This window comes from Mastomys coucha, unplaced genomic scaffold, assembly GCF_008632895.1.
Source record: "Mastomys coucha isolate ucsf_1 unplaced genomic scaffold, UCSF_Mcou_1 pScaffold3, whole genome shotgun sequence".
NCBI classification, from domain to species: Eukaryota; Metazoa; Chordata; class Mammalia; order Rodentia; family Muridae; genus Mastomys; species Mastomys coucha.
In genome coordinates, this window is record NW_022196909.1 from 27,423,724 (window position 1) to 27,449,583 (window position 25,860).

The 25,860-nt window shown below is 50.6% G+C and overlaps 1 protein-coding gene across 6 annotated transcripts in view; it reads right to left on the bottom strand.

Annotated features, from left to right (window-relative positions):
* The window catches only part of Hk1 (hexokinase 1), a 106,143-nt gene that overhangs the window by 10,981 nt on the left and 69,302 nt on the right, over positions 1-25,860 (bottom strand). For all 6 annotated transcript variants that reach the window (XM_031348720.1, XM_031348722.1, XM_031348721.1 and 3 more), the window contains 10 exons: positions 25,035-25,183; positions 18,147-18,266; positions 14,066-14,161; positions 13,393-13,492; positions 13,086-13,269; positions 9,798-9,953; positions 7,585-7,818; positions 3,799-4,103; positions 2,196-2,344; positions 1,791-1,910 (listed from right to left, as the gene is read on the bottom strand). In XM_031348720.1, coding sequence (XP_031204580.1) covers positions 1,791-1,910; positions 2,196-2,344; positions 3,799-4,103; positions 7,585-7,818; positions 9,798-9,953; positions 13,086-13,269; positions 13,393-13,492; positions 14,066-14,161; positions 18,147-18,266; positions 25,035-25,183 — 1,613 coding nt within the window. The remainder of the gene's footprint in view (positions 1-1,790; positions 1,911-2,195; positions 2,345-3,798; positions 4,104-7,584; positions 7,819-9,797; positions 9,954-13,085; positions 13,270-13,392; positions 13,493-14,065; positions 14,162-18,146; positions 18,267-25,034; positions 25,184-25,860) is intronic.

A 25,860-nucleotide genomic window follows, 5' to 3' on the forward strand; every position in this document is an offset into this window, starting at 1 on the left:
AGCCTGGTCTACAGAGTGAGTTCCAGGACAGCCAGGGCTATGCAGAGAAACCCTGTCTCGAAAACAAACAAACAAACAAAAAATGTTTAGAGAGCATACAAATGTTAGATGCGTGTGTCTGTGTGCTGTGTCTATGTATGTGCGCGTGTGTCCAGGTGTCTATGTGCACGAGTGAGCTTCCCTCCTTTTGATGCTGCTTATCTGGAATTATTGAATCCCTGTTTCCATGGCTGTAGTCAATCTCCTTAGGTTGGAGTTGTTCTGATGACATCGCCTTACTTAGCTTGCCTGGGGCTGCCAATCAGGCCTTAAACCGGTCCCCTCGGTCCCCTCCCTGGCTGTGTCTCCACTTGTGCCATGCAGGTCCGCCTGCAGATCTTCCAGACAGGCTGGCTCCTCTCTCAGTGACTCAGCATCACCTTCTCCCTCTCTGCGCACAGTATGCCCACCCACGCCTGGCCCTTCCCGCACAGTGGCAGAGGGCTGGTATGTGCCTCTGACTCTGGCACTGCTGTAGGAGACCCCTAACCATGGAAATTGTAACTGGATGGGGAAAAAAAAGAAAAAAAGAAAAAAGAAGTAAAGAGGAAAAGGATATGCTTACTCCTAAAGTGTGGAGACGATTTTTTTATTGTAGACACGGGGAGAGAAAGCAGGCAGAGCTGAGAGTCCAGGCTGGACATGGCAGGCCGACTTAGGCAGGACCAAGAGAAGAGAGACGGGGAGGGAGAGCAAGAGAGGAATCACCAACCAAAAGAGAAGCCAGGCACAACCGAAAGGACCGAGATCTATAGGGATCAGGCTGGGGGGCGGGGGTGGGAGAGGAGCAGAAGCCCGACCCCCAGGAAGTTCAGGGTAGGGGGTGGGGAAAAAGTGTGGGAGGAGCCACAGGTACAGAGAGAGACTTGTCCTGGGTAGAGGGAGACCTAACTGTAACCCTCCACCTACCTGTTCTGGAGCAGTAACCCCATACCTTAGTTCCGGGGGTGGGGGAGACCCACGCCCCATCTGGGACCGTTTTCATCCCATAGATTGGGCAAGCACTTACTAAAGGTCTATTCTGACGGGGCACTCACTGTGCCAGGGCCTAGGGGCATCCAGCACCTTGCCGAACACGCAGCCAAAAGGATGTGGCTAGTCGGCAGAGGGCTTGCCTAACATGGGCAAAGCTCTGGGTGCCACCCCAGCACACAAAAAACCCAGTGTGGTCTCGCACACCCGCGATGCCAGCATCTAAGGAGGTGGACACGATGGTATCCATCAGAAGAGAAGGCTGTGGCTACAGAGCAAGTTGGAAGGTGGCCTGGGATAAAGGAATGGGGGGAAAATGGGGTTGAGGAAGAAAAAAAGAAGCAAAGAGCTGGTGAGCTACTAAGAGGTGTACCAAGTTCTATAATGAAGGTGGTTCTTTGTGCCTGGAGGCCCCAAGGGCTCTCAAGAGTCATGACTCCGGTCTTTTGTTTGTTTTAGCTTCTCGAGACAGAGTTTCTCTGTGTAGCTCTGGCTGTCCTAGGACTTACTCTGTAGACCAGGCTGGCCTCGAACTCAGAGATCAGCCTGCCTCTGCCTCCTGAGGGTTGGGATTAACAGTGTGCACCGACGCCACCACCTAGTAAGAGAGCCCCTTTCCAACAATGGCTGAAGAGTCTCTAGTCTTAGGGACGTTCTGGAGAGGGTGACCCGTGGGACACACGTAAGGCTGTCCTAGACATCTAGGGATTCCACTGAGGTCAGAGAAATCCCTAGGCACACGAACTCAACATTGTCAGGTCCACAGGCAGGAGACTCACGCAATCTAGGCTGGTCTGCTTGCAGGGAAATGAGAAGGTGAAGCCCAGGGGCATCCGGGGGCCTTTGATCCCCATGTAGTCCAGGAAGTCAGAGATACAGGAGACGATGTGGTCAAACAGCTTTAAGAGAAAAGGAATGGGTTAACCAGGCTCTCTTTGGTTTCACACTTTTAGCATGTAAACACACACACACACACACACACACACACACACACACTTTCTTTCTTTAGGAACTTCCCAGTCCCTGGAGTATCACGGGCTCAAAGGGCCTGATGCTTTGGGGCCACGGAGCCACAGCCACAGCGTTACGTGGCAGATAAGGGTTATCTCACGACCACCAGTGCTACTGGCCAGGTGTGGGATGCACCCGGCACAGGTCTGCATGCACCAGGCCCACCACCTTACCTCATCCCCGGTGCCCTGCATGATTTCTAGGGGGATGGAATAGATCTTGTTGTGCATCTCCACGGTTCTCTTTTTCCCGCTACGGATCTTGACCAGTAGGACTCGGAAATTCGTCCCGCCCAGATCCAAAGCCAGGAAGTCACCATTCTCTGTCACAAGGAAGAACACAGAGAGAAAGTCTCAAACGGCTGAGTGAGTGCATCTTGGTGGCCCAGTAACCCCCGGACCGCCTGCCCCTGGCCGGCTGTGAATGGGCCCTGTGGTGTACAGTGGTGGTCTAGGCTCTGAGTCACAAGCTGGGCTAGCATCAGAACGGCGGCCCCAGGAGGGAACCACTAGTCACAATTCACTTCACTGTCACTTAAAAGCCTGACAAAAATATCTTCATTTTAGTGACCCTCGTATTAAAAATGCATAATTTGTATCAATGTATGAACCTAAAAATGACCACAGCATCCCTCCCCTCTTTGCAATGTGGGTGTGTGGTTGTTGTTGTTGTTGTTGTTGTTGTTACTGTTATTGTGGGAGACAGGGTTTCTCTGTGTAGCTGTGGCTGTCCCAGGAACTCATTCTGTAGAACGGAGCTGACCTCGTCGAATTCAGAGATCTGCCTGCCTTTAGCCTCCTGAGTGCTGAGATTAAAGGAGTGCGCCACCATTTGGTTTGGGTGTATGGCTCTTGCCACTGAAAAATGGAAGAACCTGCTTCTCTTCTTTTTTGGATTCTGGGACCCAAAGCGTAGGCAAAGCTGGGCCAGGCCTGGCCTTGGCCTCAGGATTCTGCTCCTACCCAGTAGTAGAAGATAGTGTCCCACGGGTGGGAAATCCATGGCCAGCCACCCTCTACTGGGTATACAGTAAAGCCCGAGGCTGGCTTCTCAGCTGACCTCCAGCAGAGATCTGCAGACCCTGGCCTGGATTAGCAGAATCGCACAGCTGACCCACTGACCCAGTCAACAGTGGCTGATTTGTATACCACTACATTTGAGAAAACCCTGGCCCACTTCTACCTCACCAAGCAGACGCTCACGGAGGTGAAGGTGTTTTCTATCGTCATTCTGAGGATCCACCTAAGAATCTCTTCAGTGTTGCCATGGAACTAGCCTCAGTGAGGGGCGGGACGCTTCTCCTACCTGCCCGGGTATGCGAAGCCCCAGATCTGTCTCCCTCACACAAACCCTGACACTACTTAAAAGATGAGGACGCGTGAATTCTTCTGTGTGAATTCTTCTGTTGGTTCGTCTCATGTAGCCCAGGCTGGCCTCGAACTCTAGAGCCTCCTGAGTGTTCAGGGTACAGGTGTGTACTGCCATGCCAGCTTCCCATTTTCCAATTCCAACGTGGTTTTGCAATTCCACCAGCCTGGGAAGTCCCACTAGGAAAACTAAAGTGCTCTAAGTCCCCAAACACACACACACACACACACACACACACACACACACACACACACTGCACTGGGTTGGGTAAGATCCCAGCTCTTGTAAAATTAGACATGGCCAATCCCAATAGCATCCTCAAGAGAGTTCTAATATGTCCCCCGACCCATCCCCATCCCTACTCCCACTTCCTGAGACAGAGGTGTGGCAGCCCCACCAGGCCCTCACCTGACCCATCTGGGATGCTCCGGACAAAAGAGGGCAGCATTTTGACGGTAGCTCTGCTGTGGGTCTCCTTTTTCAGCCCCATTTCCATCTCAGTCCGCAGCCTCTTCTTCACCTCCATCAGTGCCTGCTTGGTGAGGCGGAAGTGGGCCAGGGTTTCCTCAATCTGCCGGTGCTGCTCGGCCAGGCGGTAGGCCACTGCGGTCACCATGGCGGCTCCCTTGCCACTGCCACTCTCCGAGAGGAGGAACCGGACGTCGGAGTCAGGCACCAGGCGCCTCAGGGTCTTGTGGAACCGCCGGGAATACCTGAGGGGGAAGGTGGCAGTGGGTGAGCTGCAATAGCTGGACCAGGCTACCTGCTGGGGCTGGATTTGAACTCTCCAAATGCTTTGATTCCATTCTGTTACTGCCCTTTGCTTGTGCAGCCTCTATGTACATGCCATAGAAATAATGCATAAAATACAAAAAAAAAAAAAAAAAATCCAAAACTGCTTATAACAATAACAACAAACAAGGGAGGAGCTCATTTTTTTTTTATAATTATTACCTACACAAAAAAATATTTGAGGGCCAAAACCATCTTTGTGTGAGGCAGGATCACTTGTTAACTCCACACCAACCTACAGAGTTGGTTCTAAGCCAGCTGGAGCTACATAGCAAGACTTTGCTTCGAGGGAGGGGGGATGGGATGAGGGGGTTGCGGAGGGGAGACGGAGAAGGGGGTATAACATTTGAAATGTAGGGCTGGAGAGATGGCTCAGCAGTTAAGAGCGCCGACTGCTCTTCCAAAGGTCCTGAGTTCAAATCCCAGCAACCACATGGTGGCTCACAACCATCCGTGATGAGATCTGACGCCCTCTTCTGGTGTGTCTGAAGACAGCTACAGTATACTTACATATTATAAATAAATAAATCTTAAAAAAAACATTTGAAATGTAAATAAATAAAATAACCAATTAAAAAAAAAAAGACTTGCTGGGCAGTGGTGGCATAAGCCTTTAATCCCAGCACTTGGGAGGCAGAGGCAGGTGAATTTCTGAGTTCGAGTCCAGCCTAGTCTACAGAGTGAGTTCCAGGGCAGCCAGGGCTACACAGAGAAACCCTGTCTCAAAATAAATAAATAAATAAAAAACTTTGCTTCAAATGATCAAAAGGGGGGTCCATCGGGGTGCTTCTGTCCTCAGCTGTATTAGAGTACCACAGGGGCCAAAGGGAAGCATGCCAGAGTCAGATCCAAGAACAAGGGCGAATGCTGAGCTCTGGCTTCTACTGCAGGTGACCTTGAGTCTGTATTGACCTTGGACACAGGGCAGGCCAGTGTCTGGCTGAGGGTGGGGCTTGGAAATGAATAGCTTTAGGAATGAATAGGAGCCACCCAGGAATTAACGGAGGCAAGGCTCAATAACTCCTCTTGTTTGGTTTTGTTTTGGGGGTGGGGGGAGGGTTATTTGTTTGTTTTTCACTGGGCTCTTCCTCTTCATAGAAGAGAAGCTTGGGCTGGCGTGAGACACAGAGCTTATGGTCTACAGCGTGGATGGCCACGGGCCAAAGGAAACAGGAAACCCCATTTCCCCAAAAGACCAACAGTCACCGCCTCCAAGGAATGGGTTAAGAACGACTTCGATTCTTTTTGAAACTCTTTTGTAAATGGCCTCAGGTTTTTAGTAATTCTGAAATGAGGAGACACCTGTGCGCGTGCTCCTGGATGGCTATACATGAGTAAGTATACATACGTGAGGCCATGTGTGAGCACAGGCATCAAGGTCAAGGTGCCTCAGGTGCCTCAACCTCAGGTGCCTTCCTTAATCGTTCTCCACCTTATTTTTAAAGATAGGGTCTCTCCTGAATCTAGGACTCACCAACAGGCTAGACATGGTGGCCAGCAGGCCCCAGGGATACTCCCATCTCTACCCTCCCCTGTGACGACAGGTGCCGGCTGTTACACTTGTCTTGGGTTCCAGGGAAGTGCGTCCCGTGTTCGAACTTGGGTAACGTGCCCTTTCCTGACTGATGCGGTCACCCCAGGTCAGGGGTTACTCTTTAAAATGTGAAGTTGTTGGGGCTCTAGAGAGATGGCTCAGCGGTTAAGAGCACTGGCTTCTCTCCCAGAGATTCTGAGTTCAATTCCCAGTAGCTGCCTGTAACTACGGTTCCAGGAGACTCAACGAACAAATGTGTAGGCAAAACACTAATGCACGTAAAATAAGAATAAGTTATTAAAAGAAGGTGAAGGTGCAAAGAGAAGTAGTTTTGGAGCATGGAAACGTGCCAACGCCATCCCAGCACGCTGTCCAGTGCGGATGCCCCCAACGCCACTCCAGCATGCTGAAGACTAGCTATGGTGATGCATCTGGTGTCCTGGGTATTTTATTTACTTCCTAAAGATGTTTTGTTTTGCTTGTTTTTTTAGACAAGGACCTCACTAGTTACACCAGGCTGGCCTCAAACTCACAAGGATGCATCTGCCTCTGCCTTTCAAATGTTGAGGTTAAAGGAATGGGCCACCATGCCCAGCCCTAACAAAGTTTTAACGTGACATTATAAACCTTTAGGCTTTCTTGTCGTGGGGGAAACAAAAAACCAGAAACCAAAAAACAAAATTAGCCAAGAATTCCACAGAAAAAGCTGTATGCAGGTGCCTAGACCCAAGGTCCCAGCTACTCAACAGCTGAGGCAAAAAGATTACTTGAAGCCTCCAAGTTCAGGGACAGCTTGGCCAACACAAGATTCTGCTTCTTAAGGGAACCAAATAGAAAGGGGAAGGATAAAGAAAGGAATGGTTAATTTTAATTTTCTCTTTCAAATATACATACATATATACATATATATATGTATGTAAAAGTTATGTAGCAAAATTGTGACTTGGAAGCTGGCATCATCCAGTCAGCCTACTGCTAGCCCCTCAGTACCCCGGGAACTACTTCAATGCATGCATTTGTGCAAGTGTCCCCAGTGTGAAAGGCTGAGAATCTGCAGATAGGAGCTTCGGTCTCACACAAAAACCAATGCTATGGTCAGAGGTCATTAAAACCCAGCCAAGACTTAGGATTTGCTTTCAGCCATTTCAAAAGTTTCAGCCACAGTTTTGTCAATGACCAAGGACACTTCTGAAGCTCAGCTGGGCCAGCACCAGGAGCAAGCAAGCAGGCAACTCGGTAGAAAAGCCTCTTCCGGTCTGTAGAGCTCACATAGGACGACCCTGTGTCTGGTTCTCAAGACTGCAAGAGCAGACGCGTTCCCACTCAAAGCCGCGGTGTCCGAGGCTGACAGCTTACATCAGAAGCTTCCCAAACAATGGTTGCAACCAGTCATGGCAGCACACGCCTGCAATCCTGGAGGCAGAGGCCAGAAGATCAGGAGTTCAAGGCCAGCCTCTGCTACCCGGCAAGTTTGGGACCAGCCTGTGCTACATCAGACACTATCTCAACAACAACAACAACAACAACCACCACCAAAACGAAAAAAAATTGCAGAATACCTATGACCAAGTTCCAGTTCTAATGGGGTAAATGAATATAACGCAGCCCAGCTGCAGATATACTACACCTCATGTTCCTATGTGGAGAAACGTCTATCTCACCTTGGGACGTAAGAGACCAAAGCGGACTTGCAGAAGCAACATGGAAGGTGACACCCGGGGTGAGGCGTCCCAGATGAGCAACGCTTAGCCTTGCTTCCCAGAACCAGGCAGTGTCTCATCTTCCCAAACCATACCCTGGGCATGCAAGTCTGCCTTCTGGAGAAGGCCCTTGGCCTCAGATGAGGGATTAGCGCAAGGCGGACTCACTGTGGGTGCATTTTGTAGAGAGAACCGTCCACGCCAACCGTGGTCCGCAGCCTGGGTGTGCCCTTGTTGTCCCGCAGGCGATTCAGGATGGCACCGAGTGTGGCAGCCACCAGGTTGGCTGATCGGAAGGAGACGATCGTGCATACGTGCTGGACCGATACACAGTCAACGTCAGACGGCTCCACTCCCAAGCGGGTCAAGATTTCCTTGGCATTTTGAATGCCTTCCTTATCCCTGGGTGGTGAGAGGGGGAGATATCAAAATTTAAAGAGTTCAGGCTCACACCAGGCTGTGGAAAGCACCCGAACCAGGAGGCAAAGCTGGGAAAGGCAGAACCCACGGCACCACCTGGCGTGGGAGCAGCTCTGTGAAATGCCCGAGATGGGGATCTTACATGAGCATTACCTGGCTGCTGGAAAATGCTACCTGGCCGGGTATGTCATGCCCGGCCTTGGAAAGGGGAGACTGCGCACGCGCGAGTACGCGGCCTGTGAGCAGGTGGAGAAAGAGCTCTTTTTTACCTGGGGGTTAATTAACATAACTCAAGGGGAACCCCCCCACACACACCCTATGGAGCGTCCGAGTTGCTTACACATACATACCAATGTTGTCTAAAATTCTAATTTTCTGCCTATGCATCTTGTGTTATCTTTTGTTGGTTTCATTCAGAGGTACTGTATGGTTCTGTTGTTATACATGGTTAGTCTTAAATTTTTTCCTCCTATCTGTCTGTCTGTCTGTCTGTCCATCTCTGTCCGTCCCTCACCCCCCTTGCATTGTAGTTATGGTTCTTAGTAACCAAAGACAGAAACAGGCCAAGATGAAGACAGGCACTTTCCTGACTTTGCCAATGACTGTAAAGTTAAGTTACAGTGTGTGTGTGTGTGTGTGTGTGTGTGTGTGTGTGTGTGTGTGTGTGCGCGCGCGCGCGCGCACGCATGCGTGGGCAATAACAAACTCCAATACGCAGCATGGGCAGAAGAGTAAGTCCAGGAAGTCCCTCACCCGCCAGAAGCCCCTTTAGCCACATAGATGGCTGTGTGGATAGCTGTCAGAGCCGAAGGGAAGCTCCACTGGCCTGAGGTAGGTAACCCAGGACCAGAGGGCACGCTGTCGGTTGACTCATGTCGGGACTGATGGCACAGAGCATCGAGCTGCCTCACGGCTTTGTGTCTTTCCTGATGATGGCCGTCCACGGCTGTGTGAAGCCTCCTGAAGCAGGACTAGAACCCGCTGGGACACAGAAGCTACACACAGCACAGGGCTCATTTAGACCGCACCACGCTGTGCAACTCTCAGAGTCGATCAGGCCGGTGGTTTCTGAGCATCCTGTGGGATCCCAGAGAGCAGAGGGCAGAGGGCAAGATGCTGCCTGGATTTTGTCTTTATCTATTAACAAGTGTTTCTCAGACATTTTCAAAGAACATGTGGGAGCTCAGAGAGGTTTTGGGTTCAAAAGAAGTTTTGGGGAATAATTAATCACATTAATTAGGGTTCTAAGTAATGAATATTAGAAACTAGTGTTTTCCCATAGAACCATCCAGTCATTGACTAGACACCTCTAGGTGTCCTAGAACAGTTTGGGAGAGGCCATGATACACCACGGGAGAATTCCAGGAATCCAGGCCCAGGTTTGGTCAGACCCTTGTTTAACTCTGGAGTCATTGATTCCTGGATCCAGATCTTAACCTGTAGGGTGTGTGTGTGTGCTGTGTGTGTCTGCATGTGTGATGCATGTGTAACATGATGTGTGTGTATATTTGTGTATGGTGTGTGAGACTGACAGAGGAGGACTGTTTGTGAAACCACACAAGAAAATCATCCGTAAAACACTTATGCGAAAACTTTTTCTTTTTAATACACCAATTTCTTTTTACGCCTATGGGTGTTTTGTGTGTACCACATGCATGCCTGGGGCCAGCAACGGGCCAGGGCAGAGTGTTGGTCCCCTGGAAATAGAGACAGATTATTGCGAGCTGTCATGTGTGTGCTGGGGACTGAACATGCTAGGCCATCTCTCTAGCCCTCTAGGCTGCCCTTAATGACCAGAAAGTGTGGGCAGGGAGACCAGCTGGAGTGGTCAATGAGGGACTGATGGGTCCAGGCGGCCTGGCACATAGGGAGAAGAAGCCCCGCCCTCCCATCCCCAAGGGTTTAAGTCTCAAGAAGTAACAGGCCCCTGCCTTCCTTCCAAGCCCCAGGATGGTACCTACTTTTCAATGTTGGACACGTCACTAGTGGTGAACTTGCCCCTCGTGAGCAGCTCTGGAGTGATGCGCCCTTCAAATAAGAGGCTTTCCTTGGCCATCTTCACGAGGATCAGCCGGACCAGCTCCCCCATGTACATGCCGCTCACCATCTTCTCGAACCTGCAGGAGGCAATGCCACAGGTATCAGTGTGAGCCTCCAAGGAGGGGGCAGAGGGGACCCCCAGCTGTGCCTGTCTCTCAAGCTCCCAGTCTCCTCTGTCTGTCAGCAAGATCCCTCCTGCGATTCAACAAGGAGGGAGACAGGGATGCCGATTCTAGACAGAGCAGCTATCCAGGAGGACAGAGGCTGGCAAGGAAGGCTGCCTGGAAGGGAATGCTAAGATTTAGATTAGGGGTGACAAGTGTGAAGGGTCATCTCTTACGCGACTCCATGATGTACTTTTCACAGGACAGTTATTCCTATCCATCCATCATAGGCCTATCAGGGATGGAGGGATAGCGGTAGCCAGGAAGTACCCAGCTCACAGGAGGGAAGATGTCCTCTTTTGGAAGATGGGCAAAGCTGTTCTCCATGGGGGTAGGGGACTATTTGTATATTTGTAGGGTTTGGGGTTTGGGGTATTTTTTGGCTAAGACAAATATTTAGAAATTATTAATTATGTCTTGTGTGTTGTCTGTGTGCCAGAGCATATGTGACCACGAAAGTCGGTTGCAAGCCGCCTGACATGGGTCCTGGGACCTGAACTCAGGACCTCTGCAGGGTACACTCTTAGCTGCTGAGCCATCTCTCGAGCCCCTGTCCAAGTGTGGGTCGCGGCCTTCGTGGTTGATGATGATGGTGAAGAATACAGAGATGATGAAGACAGACATGAAAGGTGTCAGGAGCTAAGGATCTCAAGGCATGGCTGCCTGGAAGTTCCCATTAGCAGAGGACCTAGAGATCGTCCTACCCGGAGGAAGCTGGGGCTCAGAGAGGTCAATTCTCCTATTCAGGGAAGAACATCGACAGCGGATCTGAATTCGAATCTTGGTCCCTTCAGCTCTGGAACCCTAAATCCTCACTGGAGGGGTGCAGGAGATGAGAACTGGGGCTGGTAACTAGCTCAGAGCTAATACGATCAACTCGTCTCTATGTCTGATGGGTTTGGTTTTTGTGGATTTTTTTTTCTTTCTTTCTTATTTGAGACAAACTCCCACAAAGCCGGGCTGCTCTTAAACTTGATACAGAGGATGAATGACTGTGAATTTCTGATTCTCTTGTCTCTCCTTCCTGAGGGCTGGGGTTATAGGTGTGTGCTATGAGGTCTGGCTTATACAGTACTGGGCTTCCAACTCCAGAGCTGTGTGCACGCTAGGCAAACGTCGTGCCCACTCTGTTGTATCTCCAGCCTGACCCTAATGCTCACAGGTGGGCTTTCAGTAGATGAAGGCCAGTCAGCTCACCTCAGTGCTCTGGGTGAATTCAGGGATGGGCCAGTCCCACAGTGAATGTGGTGTGAGGTGTGACTCCAGATCTGAAGCCACCTCTCTGGGTCCAAACACTGGAAGGGAGCCTGCAGATGGAAATTAACCCATGCCATGCTAAGGGCTCAGTCCAGGGGCTTCCCGGGCCTAGTGCCATAGTTGAGTCAGATTAGGACCCAAGTATCGGGGACCGGAAGGAACCCCTAGGCAAGGCAGATCAGAGGCCTCCTCTTGAGGGTGGCTGGTTAGCTGGCACTCCCAGAGCTGGCAGTGACACAGCAAAACAACGTGTTCCAGGCAGAGCCATCCAGCAGCCAAAGATGCTGCCGGGCCTCCGAGCGTCCAGCCCTGGCCTGTCAGCACAGCACAAGCGTGCTTTCAAACACAGCCTTTATTGTTCCTGCTCCTGACTGGCCCAGGCAGGCTCGCCCAGATCCAGAGGGTAGATGCTCCTGGCAGGAAAGCACTGACTGGGGCCTGGCTGTCCAGCTACTGTTGAGGTTCCTGTTGGTGCCTGTGGAGTCTAGGCTGGAAACCCCAAGCTGGCAGAAGGCAGGCAGGGCCTGACTGCCTGGCTCACATCACTTCTCTTACCTGTGTCTTCTCACTTGTGTAACAGTAAGACAAGGCCTTCCTTCAAGGTTCTACAGGGGGCTCGTGCTCATACGGGACATGACCATGAAATCTGGCTACTGAGTGGTTAGGACATCTGCCTGTGTCTGGTGTTTCCTAAGCTATTTGTTTATGCATTTGAGATGGGGGTCTCACATAGCCTAAGTTGTCCTTGAACATGCTACGGAGTGCAGGATGACCTTGAACTTCTGACCCTCTCCTATCGCCTACTGATGATAGGAATAGAGTATTATGCAACATTGGATCCATGCAAGGGACGGAGCCTCAGACATGCCTGGCAGGCAACCCGGCCAACTGAGCTACATCCCAATCGTGTGGTGATTAAACAGAAAGAATGTTATATTAATTTACACTTATGGGGGTTTCCCAACTGTATATCTGTGTACTAAGCGTGTGCTTAGTACCCGTGGAGGTCAGAAAACGGGAGTCAGAGCCCCCTGGAACTGGAGCTATGGATGCTTGGGAGTGATGGGAATTGAAACCAGGTCCTCTGGAAGAGCAGTCAGTGCGCTTGACCACAAAGCCATCGCTCATCCCTAAATTTTAAAAATTATCATTAGTATCATTATCATTATGCTACTACTACTACTACTACTACTACTACTACTACAACTACTACTATTACTATTATTATTATTATTATTATTATTATTATTATTATTATTACTATTATTGTCTATGTGCCTCAGAAAATAAAAGTCTTGGTTCTCTCCTGCTACCTTAATGTGGGCTCCATGGCCCGGAACTCAAGTTGCCAGACTTACACACTAGGAGCCGTTACCGGCTAAGGCATCTTGTCTTTAACGGCATGAACTCCACAGCTGTGCACCTAACCAGGGGAGAAGCAGAGTCCAAGCATGCACATCTGAAGTAGGGCTCAGGCTGGTAGAGCAGGCCTGTTATCTCAGCTACCCAGGAGGTAGAGACTGGAGGACTATAAGTTCAAGACCAACCTAAGCAACTTAGTAAGACTCTTGTTTCAAAATAAAAGCATTTTAAAGACTGGAGATGTGGCTCGGTGGGAGAGTATTTGCTTAGCATGGCTGAGGCCCTGGGTCCCACCTAATGTGGGAAAAAAAAAAAAACCAAACCTCCAATGGGTGACGGCGTTTGTGGCTGCCTGGTTTTATGGCCCAGTCTTTTGCTCAATGCCTCCTAAGTCAGCTATGTAGCCAGAAGAGAAAGTTCACTCACAGCTGCTTCCCGGGGTTGAGGGATCCCCGGTCTAACTCTCTGTCAAACTCGGTTCGGATGTCTTCCAGGGACCCATCGTCCCCAAAGGCTCCCCATTCCGTGTTAATACACATCCTCCCCTCGTCGCCTTCCACCAGGTCGATGTGTCGCAGTTCCTCCATGTAGCAAGCATTGCTGCCAGTGCCTGGGAGAGACAACGTGGGGAAGCTGTGACCACGGAAGGCAAAAGGAAGGGGCGCCTTGTGGGCTGAGCGAAGCAAGAAGGTGGGGGGTTTGGGGGGTTGGAGCGGGTGGCGGGACACCCTACCAATGATCAGGCCGACTTCGCACTGTTGGTCGTCGTAGCCGCAGGTCATCATGGTCCCCACTGTGTCATTCACCACAGCTACAATGTTAGCGTCATAGTCCTGGGGACCGATAAGGAAGAGAATGACACCTGCAGCTCCCACACGGGCGCGGAAATCCCAACCAGGCATGCTCCAGTTCTCACAGGCCACCATGCTGATGGGTGGCTGCGGCTTTTACTGCGGCCAGGACTCAATTAATTGGATTAGACAGCAGTGATTACATTATGGAAACGGCAAGTCCCCTTAATTATCTGGCTTAGGATTCTTCGGGGAGTGAATATTACTCATGGAGCTACATTCCTAGGCAAGCTTCCAAAGGAGCGGCCTAAGAATCTTATGCGCATGCGCAAGACAGCTCTAATCCCCGTGGATTACACGCGGGGATGGTCTCTGTTGCAGACTAGACACTTTTTGGTGGCACTTCTGAGAGCTCACATCTAACCTTCACCCTGGGCTGGGATTCTCATTCCCTGCTAGGGTATTAATTAAGGCCACCGCTCTCTGTGTCCCTCACGCACGCCTGACCACAAGAACCTTAAACCGTTTTAAGATGGGAGATTCTGTCTCCCCCACCACCCTGCCCCGCCTCCCCCGCCTCCAACACCCGACCATGCACAACTCAAGAGAAATTACCCCTCGCTTCTTAATGGCTTTATTCAGCAGCTTGACCACATCCACCCCTTCCACGCCACTGGCTTTGAACCGCTTTGTCCACGTGATCAGTATAGCCTGCATAAGAGAGTGGAAAAGTGGATTGAAGGTAGAGAACCTTTTAGGGACAAAGCAGACGCCCTCAGTGACAAATGGCCTCTACTAGGTCCCAATGGAGATAAAGCCGGATCTGTCTGTCTATCCAACTCATGGGTTTCCCCGGGGAAACTTTTTCTTTTAATGATTTATTATTTTTTATGTGCATTGGTGGTTTTGCCTGCATGGATGTCTGTGTGAGAGTGTAGGATCGATTCCCCTGGAACTGGAGTTCCAGTCAGTTGTGAGCCATCATATGGGTGCTGGGGATTGAACCCAGGTCCTCTGGGAGAGCAACCAAGGAGAGACACTGACACGTCTAAATCCCTGGGGGATAGGCCGGGACTTATATTTTACATTACATGTTGTATTACTTTAATGGTTTTACACATGGCCTTTAAAATAAAAAAGATAACAAAACACTTGTACTTAGATTGCTCTTTTCTCGGTCGGGAAGGTTGCCATAGACACAGCAGGTCAGGGGTGATTACTCTCAGGCCCAGCCAGTCTCCCGAGGGTTACTACAAAGAAGAAAGGCCCGGGGCTTCACTCTGAGAGATGTGCACACTGCTCAGGAGGAGGGGAACCCTGTTGAGTCTGTAATCCTTCTTCACTCTGGAGCAACTGTGACTAAGGCTGGCATTGGAAATGTCCCTGGACATTGTTCTCTTCCTCTCGGTCCCCCAGCGAGACAATCTAACGTCGTAGTGTGGGAAGAACATGGACTTGGGTGGCTAGGTACCCAGTCCTCTCTCCAGGCTCCCGTCCACTTCCTGGTGGGGGGCTAGCTCATTGCCCCGAGGGGCACTTTGCACACAGAGAATAATGTACAGCACTTGGGAGGCAGAGGCAGGCGGATTTCTAAGTTCAAAGCCAGCCTGACCTACAGAGTGGGTTCCAGGACAGCCAGGGCTACACAGAGAAACCCTGTCTCAAAAAAACAAAACAAAACAAAAAAAGAGGGGTTGAGGATTTAGCTCAGTGGTAGAGTGCTTGCCTAGCAAGCGCAAGGCCCTGGGTTTGGTCTTCAGCTCTGGAAGAAAAAGAAAGAAAGAAAGAGAGAAAGAAAGAAAAGAAAAGAAAAGAAAAGAGAGAATGATGGAGTTGGTCTAGATTTGGGCAATGGAGGTCCCAGCCTTGAATCCTTCCCTTCGGGGTGGTAAGAGCCACCCCGAATTTGTTCCACTGCCATAGGCTCCTGTCTGCAGGAGGATATGCCTTCTGCCACACCCCCTCCCTTCAAAGACTGCTTCCTGGAGGCCATACATATCCCTAGCCATTTTCTCTCAGGGCCTGGCCCAGTGTCGATCAAACACTTAGCCATCTTGTTGTACACTTAGTGGCCATCTTGGTTACTAGATCAACTGCCACGTCTCCAAGAGTAACTGACTTTGAGACTGGGTCTCGAGTGTCTAACCTTGACTTTGAACTTGTTATGTAGCTGAGGGTGACCTTGAGTTTGATTCTCCTGCCTCCACCTCCCGAGTACTGGGTTACGGCTATGTTGGGCTTACAAGCATGCACCATCATACCCGGGTTACGTAGTGCTGGAGATCTCTGTGTATGCTAGGTAAACCCTGAACAGAGTCACATCCCAGCCTAGCAATTTGGTATTTTCAGAACATATCTCTATGTAACTCTTATTATAGTAAACAGAATTGATCCACCATTAAGTTATGGTTATTGATCTCTTAGTGTGCTTAATGTATGTGATGGTTTATATATGCTCGGCTTGGGGAGTGGTACTATTAGAAGGTATGGCCCTGTTGGAGTAGGTGTGTCACTGTGGGTGTGGGCTCTAAGACCCTCATCCTAGCTGCCTGGAAGGCAGTATTCTCCTAGCAGCCTTTGGAAGAAGATATAGAACTCTCAGCTCCTCCTGCATCATGCCTGCCTGGATGCTGCCATGTTCCCACCTTGATGATAATGGACTGAATCTCTGAACCTGTAAGCCAGCCACAATTAAATGTTGTCTTTATAAGACTTGCCTTACAACAATACAAACTAACTAGTACCCTCTGAGCTCCCAGGGTCTCAACCACCAACCAAGGACTGCACATGGAGGGGTCTGATTGTTCTGGCAGCATGTGTATAGTAGAGGATTGCAAATTTGATCATCAATAGGAGGAGAGGACCTCGGCCCTGTGAAGGTTATGTGCCCCAGTGTAGGGGAATGCCAGGGCCAATAAGTGGGAGAGGGTGGGGTGGCAGGTATGGGGAGGGGGAGGCAACAGGGGTTTGTTTTTGTTGTTTTTGTTTGTTTCTTTGTTTTTTGGAGGGGAAACTGGGAAAGGAGAAATTTACATGTAAATAAAGAAGATATCTAATAAAAAAAAAAAAAGACTTGCCTTGGTCATGGTGTCTGTTCACAGCAGTAAAACCCTAACTAAGACAATGTACAAACTGAACTTTGTCGGAATGTATAGAAAAAACATGTAATACATAGTTCATTCAGCATGATCTACAGTTTTAGGTGTCTTCTGGGAACTTGGACCCTTTCTCCCACACTACCATCCCACAATGGCAGGCACTCGGGAAGGCCTGGAAGAGGTACTCTAGAGGGCCAACTCACCTGAACGCCTCGAAGGTAGCTAACGGCTGGATATCTCGGGAGTCTAGCTGGGACTACCCAAGTTCCAGATGGAGAGAGCCTGGGATAGAATCATCTTAGAGGTACTCAGAGGAAGGGGCCTAACGTGTGAGGCGAGATCCGGATCGGTGCTCTGGATTCTAGTGTGAAGAACCTGTCTTCCCATGGAGGCCTCTGCTCTCCATCCTAAAAAACGAGGGGCTTCATCTACTGGGCTCTCCAAACCCTTCCTGCTGATCCCGAGAGTCAAGCAAACAACGCAGCCGCCAGCATCAAGGGAGGCAGCATCCGCAGCGGCGTGAACCCTACCAACAGGGAAGTGGACTAGTGTGCTAACTGCAAGTAACGCACACTCTGCTGTCCCCCGGGCGGCAGGACAGCCTCAGTCAATCCATCCTGAAGCGGGACTTGGAAGCGCTTAACTCACAGAGGACTGGACCATGCCTCAGCTGTGAGTTGCATCTGAAGGCACAGCCTGAGGCTGGCTGGGCCCTCAGTGTTCCCTATTAGTATTCCTGGGATTCATTTATCCACAGGTATGTGTGTGTGTGTGTGTGTGGCAGGTGGGGGTGTTAGGGGGGAGGGGTTGTTCTGTCTCTCCATACAGAAAAGGAACAGTCTATCTATTTATCCCACTGCTTTGCAGCTCTCTGAGGCACAGGTGTACCACACGGCGGAGCTGAAACTCATCCTTGCCAAACAGACCCACAGATGAGCAAACGGCAAATGAGAAAGATAGTGTGACACGTCAGTCACCGGGGAGCCCAGCAAGGGAGCCCCAGGCTTCCCTTGAGGCAGAAGACAGCCTGATTCCTGAGTACGTTATGGCACCTGCCGTGTGGCGCCCAGGAAAACACGCGCCTCAACCCCAGTGAAGAACGTCCTCACTTCTCACCGTCGCTGTTAGGCCTCGTCTACCTTCCTTTACTTGCTCATGTATGAGGGCCTCGTCAATGGCTCCTTCTACCTGGGGACTACAAGGAACTGGGCTCTAAACATACACCATCAGCTAAAGTAATAGGAAAAAAGAAAAAGAAAAAGGAACAGGCTGGGGATGCGGCTCAGCCAGCAGAGCTCTTGTCCAGCATGCACATCTGTAACCCCAGCACTGTGAAGGTAAAGGTAGGAGGGGCATGAGCTCAAAGTCATCCTAGGCTGCCACCCAGAGGGTAGCCTGGGCTACATTAAGACCCTTCCTCAGAAAAGGTCAGGGGTTGGGGGTGGTAGACGAATGGAAGGGGAAGAAGACACATGGCACCACAACCTCGGGTTAATTTTGACAAACGATTCCAAACCTAAGAGGCAGGGGGTCACCCGTAAGCGAGGGGAAACTCGCCCGCCGTCTCCTGAAGCCAATCATCTCCGAGGCACCCTTACCTCGTCGATTTTGGATTGTCGGCAGGGGAAGGAAAATGTGAATCCCACGGGTAAGTTCTTGTCCTTGATCTTCCTTTTGTCCATGAAGTCTCCCAGGCATTCAGCGACATGATCAAAAAGCTAGAAGGCACAGAGGAGGGGCGTCAGGTTGGGGGTGGGGGAAGGCGCTCTTGTTTCCGATCACGCTAGCACAAGCTCTCACGGGACACTCCCAGCCCTCCGAAGGAACTGAGCCCTCAGAGGTCACAGTACAGGTCACCCAGGCACGGAGGGAAATTCAGAAACACAGAGAGTTGGCGGAGAGTCTTCCCTGACACACTGGCCGTCTCTCAGCTATCCAGGAGGAGTGACCTGGCCACTCCCAGCGATGACCCAGGAAATCCTAGGAAATCCTCGGGCCGCTCTGGGGCTGGACCATCAGAGAGCACTGTGCTTTGCTTTAGCTACTGAGGGAAGGATGAACACCCCCTAAAAATGCACGGATCCTAGGTGTGGAGGTCACATGATTCTGCACCTGCTAAACCAAGAAGTACAAGTGGGGCTCCAGGTATGGCTCAAGGTACAGCACCTGTCTACCTACAACACCCCTGTCTGATGCCCCAGGAACAAACCCCAAAAGAAGTATAACATTATCAAAACCCACATGGCAGTCTAGGTATGAGCCAAGACTAGACACTGCCACACTTGGGAATCTGAGGCAGGTGGATTGCCCTGAGCTCAAAAGCTGGGCTACAGAGTGAAACGTTGTCTTAATAAACAACATCAAAACCCCAGATGCTCGCCGGGCGGTGGTGGCGCACGCCTCTAATCCCAGCACTTGGGAGGCAGAGGCAGGCAGATTTCTGAGTCCGAGGCCAGCCTGGTTTACAGAGTGAGTTCCAGGACAGCCAGGGCTACACAGAGAAACCCTGTCTTGGAAAAAACAAAAACAAACAAACAAAAAACCCAGATGCTACCTTCATGGATCTGGGGTCACTCCTGGCACTGTGACTTCGAACACTTGTGGGAATGTGTGTAAATGGAGCGGTCTGGGCTCTCTGCTGACTGTTATGAGTCACCATTCCCGTACCTTTGACAGTCAAGTGTTCAACACTGTACTACTGCATGAATATGCCATGCTGTGAATAGCCCACGGTGTACTTCCGCCGGCACTGCCGTGCGAGCTTGCTGGCTCTGACTTGTGGGGTATACACACACTGCAGGGATCATTGGAAAGAATGCAGAAGCCTGGCTCCCGGGACTCTGCATGTACAGCTCCTTCTAAAGCACAGACGGAGGAGGACGGTGTCAAAATGCCAAGCCATAGTCACCTCGAGCCAGCTTTAGAGGGGACCTGACTCATCGCTGGGGTTGTGTGTGGGGGGGGATACCCAGTCTATTCCGACTTGGGCGCCTCGTCCTGAGTCACTGTTACTCAGGCTACGCTGCCACAGTATCTCTGACTGAAGGGACACATGACCACCCTCCCTGGAGAAACCAGGCTAAGCTTCCTGTGACCTACTTGAGACTGATACAAGCCCATTACTAAGTCAGTCCCTGAGCCTTATATGCCATCTGCAGCTCGGGCTCCGAGCACTCCTGCTGTAAGTGAGCAGAAGGCAGGAAGAGCGGCCACACAGGAAGGGCAGGGTGTGAGGCCTTTAATGGTTGGCTGCAGCAATCAGGCAATGCCAGGAAACCCATAGCCAGCACCTGAACCTGAGCCAAATGCCTCTCCCCATGGCAGCTGAGCAGGCCAAGCTGCCCTAGCACTCGAGAGGCTGAGAGAAGAGGTCTCAGAGTTCCAGGCTAGCCTGAGCTATAGTGAGTTCCAGGCCGGCCTGGGTATCTTAAAGAGGCCCTGTCTTCTAATATAAAACGTAAGAAATGAGCTCGGTTTGTAGCTCAGTGGTGGAGTGCTTGTCTAACATCTTCAATGCCTGGAATTCAATACTCAGTACCACAAAATAAATGAATGAATGAATGAATCTTTGTCACCTTCCAGACAACATGCTCATTATTTTCGAATAGACACAGAAGCTAGATGTAATGTAACGTAGTGTGTATAATCTCACACTCAGGAGGCAAGAGCAGATAGTGAGTGCGGTTGAGGCCAGTCTGGACTATACAACAAGTTCCAGGCCAGCCTGAGCAAAAATAAATAACAAAGGAAACATTTTAGGGCCAAATGAGATGGCTGAGCAGCTAAGCACTTCCCGTCGAGCCTGACAGCCTTGAGTTCAACGCTTGGGACCCACACGGTGGAAGGGAAGAGCCAACCCTCACAAGTTGTCCTCTGGCCACATATGCATGCTGTGGCATGTGTGCGCCTACACACACACACGCGCACGCACACACACACACACACACACACAAGAAAAATCAATATTTTTAAGGAGAGGGGAGATGGCTCAATCGGTAAGGTGCCTTCCAGGCAAGCATGAGGACCTGAGTTCGGATCCTGAGAACACATATGCACAGCTAGTTGAGGTAGCAGACTGCAGCCCTGGTGCTGGGGAGGAAGAGGAGAGATGGGGACAGCTCACCGGTCAACATGGCCAGCCAGTCGGTGAGCTTTGGGTTCAATGACAGATCTGTCTCAAACAAATAATGCAGAGAGCGTTGGAGAAAGATTTCCTGACATCAACCTCTGACCTCTATACTGTGATCTCACACATGCATGCGTATGAGCACCCACAGAACTTGTACCACACTCACACTACACACACACACACACACACACACACACACACACACACACACACAAATATAGACTCAATTCCTCTGACTAGCAAGGCAAATAATGACCAAAAGTACCCACCCCAGAAAAAAACTTTTATGTATTTAAAATCTTCAAAACTGAGTGGGAGGTGTGTGTGGGTGTAGATGCGTGTTCATGCATATGTGGATGTGTGTGTGATGTACATAAGGTATACATGTACATGTGTATCAGTGTGTGTGCTCTGGTGCTCATAAACAAGGCCAGAGGAAAATATCAAGTGTCCCCCCTCTATCACTCTCCGCTTTACTACCCGGAGACAAGGCTTCTCTCACTGAATCTGGGGCTAGCTGATGACCAGCAAGCTCAGGTCATCCCCCTGTCTCCGTTATCTGACAGTATTGGGGTTACAGCCATTTGGGCAGCCACAGCCAGCCTTTTTATGTGAGTGCAGGGACCCGAACTCAGGTCCTCATGTTTGTGGAACAAGGACAATTCCTGCTGAGGTGTCTCCCTGGTCATTCAAAGCCCTGTTTTAACAGTGTTGCATGCAGTTTCTGAAACCATAAAGCTTAAAATTGTAGGAGACATTCGAGATACCATGTGGTGGAGAGGGGAGAAAGAGAGAGACTGGGAGGAGGGGTGCAGGGTACTCATGGATAGCATCAGTTCATCTTTGCATCCAGACACTATTGTGGATGCCAAGAAGGGCTTGCTGAAAGGAACCTGATATGGCTGTCTCTTGAGAGACTCTGCCAGAGCCTGACAAATACTCTAACCCAACCATTGGAGCACAGGGTCCTCAATGGAGGAGTTAGAGAAAGAATTGAAGGAGTTGAAGGGGTTTGCAACACAATAGGAAGAACAATAATATCAACCAACCAGACCCCCCAGAACTCCCCGGAACTTAAGCCACCAACCAAGGAGTACACATGGTGGGACTCATGGCTCCAGCTGCATATGTAGAAGAGGATGGCCTTGTCAGGCATCAGTGGGAGGAGAGGCCCTTGGTCCTGTGAAAGCTCGATGCCCCAGTGTAGGGGAATGCCTGGGTGGGGAGGCAGGAGTGGGTAGGTGAGTGGGGGAACACCCTCATAGAAGCAGGGGGGTAGGGGATGGGATAGGGGGTTCTGGAGTGGGGGACAGACTGGGAAAGGGGATAACATTTGAAATGTAAATAAAGAAAATATCCAATAAAAAAAAAATTCAGGAGGGTTAGAGAGATGGTTCAGCAGTTAAAAGCACTGATTGCTCTTCCAGAGATTCCAGAGTTCAGTTCCCAGCAACCACATGGTGATTCACAACCATCTGTAATGGAATCTGATGACCTCTTCTGGGGTGTCTGAAGACAGCTACAGTATACTCACATACATTAAATCTTAAAACAAAACAAAACAGTATTTCAGGAGATAGGTTTAGGATCAATTTTTAAACACCCACACATCACAGAGAGTGAGGATCCCATGAAATCCAGACCCTTAAGACTTCATTGTTCTCCAGGCACGCCTTTAATCCCAGCACTTGGGAGGCAGAGGCAGGTGGATTTCTGAGTTTGAGGCCAGCCTGGTCTACAGAGTGAGTTCCAGAATAGCCAGGGCTATACAGAGAAACCCTGTCTCAGGAAACAAAAACAAACAAACCAAAAAAAAAGACTTTGTTGTTCATGGGCTATGAGTCTGAGCGGCTCCGTGGGTAACAAGAGGACCCGGGTCACCATGGAAGAGGTTGGTCAGAGAGCTCAGGAGATAGGCCACTCCATACAAGCTGACTGCTAACTCCAGAATGCTGCGGAGATGTTCTGGCTCCATCCCTACCCATAATCCTCCCTTGCTTCCCTCACACCCTGATCTAAGCTCCTGTCCACAGCCACCACATTTTCACATCATCAAAAGTCTAAGAAAGGGGACTAGGGAGAGGCTCAGAGGTTGGGAACACTTGCTGCTCTTCCAAAGGACTCAAGGTTGGTTAGTGGTACCTATATCAGGAGGCTCCCAACCCCAAGTCCAGGGGACCCAGTGCCTTTCTTCCAGCCTCTTAGGGTACCTACACACACGTGGTATACACTCACACAAGCCACACATAAATTTTAAAAAATTTGGAGGGGCTGGCGCGATAGCTCAGCGGGTAAAAGCACTGGCTGCTCTTCATGGTGGCTCACAACCACCCTTAATGAGATCTGACGCCCTCTTCTGGAACATCTGAAGACAGCCACAGTGTACTTATTTATAACAGTAAATAAATCTTTTAAAAATTTTTTATTTTTTATTTTTTATTTATTTTTTGCTGGATGCAGTAGTTGACATCTTTAACCTCAGCAGCTAGAAGCAGAGGCAGTGGGGATGCTACAAGTTTGAGATCAGCCTGGTCTACAAAGTGAGTTCCAGAACAGCCAGAGCTACATAGTGAAACCTTGTTTCAAAGTAAAGGAGTAAATTGAAAAGAAAAGTTCCCAGAGGCGGAAACTGTAATTTCCAGGGTGAGACCAGCTCAGAAACCTCAGAATTTGGCAGCTACTAAACAGCTTTCCCGTGTGTACGATGGACATGGTAAAAAAAAAAAAACCGCCACAGGGTTGCTGTGGTGATTAAATGGGTCACTGGGTCACTAAATATAAAACGCTCATACATCGGCTATTCCACAGAGCAAGCATCGCATCATCACCGTCTCCTTGGATGACTTAGAAGGGGCAATGGAACAAATGAGGGGTTGAGCCGGGGGAAGCGAAACGATCCTGGGAATAGGAAGTGTACCCTGGGGTGGAGGTACCCCCTAAACAAGTCCTGCACCTGAAAGGCCAAGCCAAGGGACACAAGGAATGTTTGCACACTGGGCAGTTTCAACGGTGGCTCAACGCAAAGATCAACCACAGGGAACAGCGATAAGACAGTACTCTTTACATGGAACAGGGTCTCCCAAGCCCCTCTGCTGGGCTGCTTGCAGAAAGAAGCCATGGCAGTGGGCAAGAGGGACGTATGTGTGAGAGAGCTCCCTCCCCCACGCAGCAGCACTGGGGAGAAGGGACCAGTCTCTGATGCCTAGTGATAGAAACAGGACTGCCTAATGAGCGGTTTGCCTGCCTCTGTGGCTAGCTGTACAGCGGCTTGCCCACCGTAGATGTACGGCTTCTTTCCATGCTGTCTATGATGGGGTACAGAAAAACTCTGAATCCAAGGCCAGGAGTCACTCTTATCTAGGTGGGCTCTCCAACCCTCACCCACAGTGACTTGGGTACCAGGTAGAACCCTACAGAGAAGGTCCCTGGGCCTCACCTCAGTCTACCCTGAAACCATGGCTTTCTCTGGAGAACTTGGAAGAACCTCACCATGAACACAGACACCTTTCCCAGCAGAAATCTGGCAAGCTTTCAATCGTGTGAAGACTATGGCCCTAACATGGAGTAATGGGAAGGGCACAAGCTCATATGTTCATCCATCAGAGGAGTGAAGCACCCCCATGTTATAGTCTCAGGGGACCCACATATCAACTAAAAACCCGAGGATATTGCCTGAACCTTCCAGGGTCCTGAGGAGATAGGGACCCACCACACATCACAAAAGAGGCCCTCTGCAGGTATGCACATGTCCTTTAGTTCGGAAGGGTGTCCCTGTTGAAGAGGGGTGGGGGGGGGTAGGGGGGGTAGGAGGGAAGCTCTGGGTATGAACATGAGGAGAAGGAGTCATTTCGAAAGCAAGTCTGCCGCCTCGGGTTGCTATCCCGAGGGTGTGAGCACGCCATTCTGTCAGAGTACAGAGCTCCCTCTCTCCAAAACTGAGAGCCACTCCTCAGGGCCTGGCCTCCAGTGAGTGGGTGCAGAAGCCAGTGGCCCGAGAGAGGAGCATTTCAACCCAAAGGGTGGGCCAAACCTGTGCGGAAGACGAGGACGAGGACGCAACCCCGGGATCCTTCGGGAGCAAAAGTGCTTGCGACAATGCCACAGGGCCTCCCTTCCCACAGTCTTCACCCACTCACAGGCCTCTAGTTCCACCAGATGGTGTGTGCCTCTTCAGGCACAACCCAGCCCCCTACAGCTGCCTTACCCCTCCAACTGGGAGTCCTGGACAACTGATACCCTCGGTCAGGCCTCCAGTGAGTCCCGCAGGGGCCCAGGATGGTAGCTTTCAGAAGCTTGGCCCTCAGGGGTTCCTCCAAGGGCTTCTGGCTGTAACGGGAGGAGGAGAACAGGGGCCCACCTGGCTCCCACTGCCGTGTACGATGTTCTCTGGGGTGTCGTAGGCCTCGGACTCCATGGTGACGCTCTGGCTCTTCTCGTGGTTCACCTGCACCCGCAGGATTCGAAAGGAAGACCCGCCGAGATCCAGCGCAATGAAATCCCCCTTTTCTGATGACGAGGGAGAGAAAACATGTCAGATTCAAGCGTGAGAAGGCCCACTGGCGGTACCAGCTCTCTGGATCTGGCTCCGTCTGCTCCCCCACCCCCACCTCGCCACACAGCACCGGCGGGAACAACTCTAGTCCTCACACTGAGGAGGAAGAGGCGTCACATAAGGTACAAAGCTCTATCCCACCTTCTGCCTCGCTTCCCATAAATAAGGACCATACAGCACGAGCTTTTTATTTCGTTGAAGACGTGGTGGGGAGGGGGGGGTGTCTCATGTAGCCCAGGCTAGCCTCAACATCACTAGGTAGCAGAAGATGACCTCAGTCTCACGACCCTCCTGCCTGAGCTTCCTAATTACAGGGTTTAAAGGTATGTGCTACCACACCCCAGCTTGAACAGACTTTCCATCCTATGCCCTGGGTTCCTTCCATGTTGGCCCAGGCGCCAATCACTGCTTGCCCAAAGCTCCAGTCACTCTTTGGATTGTCTTCATTGTTATTGTAAGATAAACAAGATGTGAAACTTAACACCTGGGGACCATTTGCTGAGTGCACAGCTTGGTGACACTAAGGACATTTGCAAAGTGAAGCAGGTCCTGTCACTATTTCTGAGAAACTTGGATGTCAGCCCAACATGACTTGGTAACCATTAAGCAGTGACTCCTCATCCCCCCCCCC